At 53.1% G+C, this 3369-nt stretch overlaps 1 protein-coding gene across 1 annotated transcript; it reads left to right on the plus strand.

The window, feature by feature from the left end:
• The first annotated feature begins 1285 nt into the window (after positions 1-1285).
• Positions 1286-2702, plus strand: LOC120705020. Its single transcript, XM_039989563.1, has one exon. The coding sequence runs from the start codon at positions 1425-1427 to the stop codon at positions 2460-2462; it is 1038 nt and encodes a 345-aa protein (XP_039845497.1). The 5' UTR covers positions 1286-1424; the 3' UTR covers positions 2463-2702.
• The last annotated feature ends 667 nt before the right edge of the window (positions 2703-3369 follow it).

Raw genomic sequence — 3369 nt, forward strand, 5'->3', positions numbered from 1 at the left:
TGTTTAAATTTGAACCAAACCCAATCAAATCCTCGCCTAAAATTTGACAGGGATATGTGGTGGACCCCAGGTTAGGCGGTCAATCAGCGTTCAGACCCTGGAGCTGAGAGTTTGACGGGAAATGGTCAGCACACTACACTCTGTCTGTCGCCCTTCCCTGTGGACTTTGAACTGCAATCAATTTTGGTAGTGCTGAAACTACAGCGTCTCTCGCCTTGACAGTTTTTGGTTGGAAGAGGCAGCGAGTTGACGGAGTGCAGGCAGTCTGCAGCACAGACAACTACAGTAGACCTGCAGATTTTTGGTTGGTTGGAACCGACAATGCTGGCGATGTCAACGGTCGTGATTCGCCGGGGCACGTCGCGGTCGCCGTGAACAGTTGACGCAACGCTCGTGTTGGACTTTTCGCACCTGCAATAGAAGTTTCGTCAAGAGTTTCATGATCATTAGATACCATGTTGTATCAAAAAATTTGCTAACTAGACAATGTCATTATGAGAGATTTTTATGGGATGAGAGAGAAGTTCAACTCAGTTGGCACAACTACCAAATCTCGATCTTGGTAACTACTCCATTTGCTGCAAATTATAATTTGTTTAACTTTTTGACCTCATATCTGACCATTTATCTTATTCAAAAATTTATAAAAAAATGTCATTTCTCTTATATGGCTTGCTTTATCAATAAAATAAAAATTCTTCAAGAATGACTTACATTTGACTATGTTTCACCAAATTTTGAATAATACCAGTGGTCAAAGTTAGAGTTAAAAAAGTTAAACAAATTATAATTTGGAACTGGGACTAACTAAGCAGTTGTGGCTCGAACTTTGTTTTTAAAATTGTTGTAGCTCGAAGCCTCGAACTCGACCGTCGGCTGCTTTTATTTGTCCGAGTTCACGTAGAAGCACGAGTTGCCGCTACTTATGGCCCAAGATAGATGATATCTCGATTGGAGAAAATTCCCGTACCTTAAATTTATTTTAGGTGCATAATATTTAGGATGCGTGTTTAAAACATATATAAATACTATTCTAGGGATATATTTTCCCAGCAATCCAACCGAGGAAGTTGATCTCCTGCTTAGAGCGCTCTGTTCTGCTGGCAGCCAACAATAGTGTTTTTCTCCCTCACCAAATTAGCAACAGCCATTAGCCATCAGTCATCCAGTAGTATTTTTTTTTCTCACAGCAAATCAGCACCAAACATCCGGACATGTGATGCAGCAAGTTAGTACGGGAAAAATTGGGGCGCAGACCAAGTCACATTCCACACGCGCCGTCTTGAGTCGCCGGTCTCGCCGCTACGTGCGCACTGGCGCAACTACTCCCTCCCGAAGCCGCCAACAAAACAAGTCCACCGAGAAGCCGCCGTTCTCGCCGCGTCCGGCGTGCACCACGCGCGGCGCCCGCGCACCCCCCGGGCATGCCGCTCTCCTGCTTCGCCCGCCGCGGCGGCGAGCCCTCCCCGGCGCCGCCCTCCTCCTCGGCGACGTCCGTCTACTGGACGCACCTCGGCGCCGTCACGCTGACGTGGTCCCGCGCGCCGATCGGCCTGCTCCTGGCCGCGGAGCTCCGACTCGCCGGGGACGGCGGCGGCGACGACGCGGCGCCCGCGCGGTTCGCGCTCCGGCCGTGGCTGCCGTGGCGCCGGCGCGGGTCCAAGCGGTTCTCCCTGCCGGGCGGCCGCGCCGTCGCCTTCTCGTGGGACCTCTCGCGCGCCCACTTCGCCGCCGCCGGGCACCGGCCGGAGCCCGCGTCCCGGTACTCGCTGCACGTCTCGGTGGACGGCGAGCTCGTGCTGGCCGTCGGGGACGGCGCGTGGCCCGCCGCGTCGTCCGCGGGGCTACTCCTCTCCCGCCGGGAGAACGCCGTCGTCGCCGACGGCCCCGGCGAGGCCTACGCGACGACGGTCGACGTCGCGGGTGAGGCGCACGAGGTGTCCCTCGCCGTGGAGGACTCCGCCATGTGGGTCGCCATCGACGGCGAGAAGGCCCTCCAGGTGCGCCGCCTCCGGTGGAAGTTCCGCGGCAGCGAGAGGCTGGACCTCCCCCGCGGCCGCGTCCGCGTCACGTGGGACCTCCACGGCTGGCTCTTCTGCCCCGACGCGGCCGCCGTCTTCGTCCTCCGCTTCGAGGCCTCCGACGCGGACGAGGACGACGACAGGGACGCCGAGGAAGACGCGGGCGCGCACACGCCGGCGAGGCAGAGTTCGTTCAGCAACCGCGACGGCGGCGGCGAGAGCTGGTTTAGCAGCGACAGCGACAGGAGGGGGTGGAGGCGCGGCCCGTTCAGGTCGGGCTCGGACACGTCGCCGACGGTGTCGGTGGCGTCGACGTCCGCCACGTCGTCGGCCGGCAGCGTGGCGACGGTGTCGGAGTGGGCGGCCGCCGAGGAGGCCGTGGCGCTCAAGGACGGCGGCGGGTTCTCCCTCGTGGTCCAGCTCTGGAAGAAGAGGAGATAATGGTAAATGCTGCGTCAATGGCGCCCGGACGTGGCCATTCCATTGTTGCGTTGCGTCGCTTCGCGTTGCATGGAACAAGATCGATCGGTCGTGCTTGGGATTTGGAAACCAATGCATGTTTGGTGAGGAAAGAACGGATGAGCATTCTGTGAGTAAAATTTGTTTTGATCTGTTCGTGCTTGTTGGCACGCGACTCATCAGTCTGCAAAAAAGGGCAGTGAATTCGATTGTTCTTCTGCTCCCTTTCGTGATGAGGTTCTATTGACTCGTGGTTTGTGAAACCTAGAAATTCACAAGCCGTGGCCATTCTGCGGAATCTGCAGAGTTACTGTTCTGATTGCCCTGTTTAGTTCTCAATTTTTTTTCTACAATACCTGTCACAGCGAATGTTCGGACGCATGCATGGAATATTAAATACATTTGAAAAAATAACTAATTACACAATCTAACTGATTAGCACGAGATGAATTTTTTAAACCTAATTAATCTATGATTGGACATTATTTGTTAAGTAACAACGAAATATACTACAATATCAAAACTAACAACTTTTCACCAACTAAGCCCGAGAGAAATAACTCACGGTTCATGAATATAGATAGCGTTTGCCCTGATTGCGGAAAAGACACAGGTCGCTCGATTGGGCCGAGATCCTCTCACGTCGAGCTGCTTACTGGGCGTGGCACCGTGGGGGTGGGCCTCTAAAGATGGGCTTGGGCTTAGAGTGTAGATGAGCCTTCTGTTCGAAGAGTTTGCTAGCTCCGTCTCAAAATAAATGTAATTTTAGAGTTTAAAATTTATCACACAAAAATACTAATTTTGACTTAACTACCACAAAAGATAAGATAATTTTCAAAAGATTCTGAAGACAACTAACACCTTATTCACTCATCTCAAAAGACAAGAG

This window comes from Panicum virgatum, chromosome 4K, assembly GCF_016808335.1.
Source record: "Panicum virgatum strain AP13 chromosome 4K, P.virgatum_v5, whole genome shotgun sequence".
NCBI classification, from domain to species: domain Eukaryota; kingdom Viridiplantae; phylum Streptophyta; class Magnoliopsida; order Poales; family Poaceae; genus Panicum; species Panicum virgatum.

Coding starts and splice junctions, on each gene's coding strand:
- LOC120705020 (XM_039989563.1), top strand. CDS start 1,425: ATGCCGCTCTCCTGCTTCGCCCGCCGCGGCGGCGAGCCCTCCCCGGCG.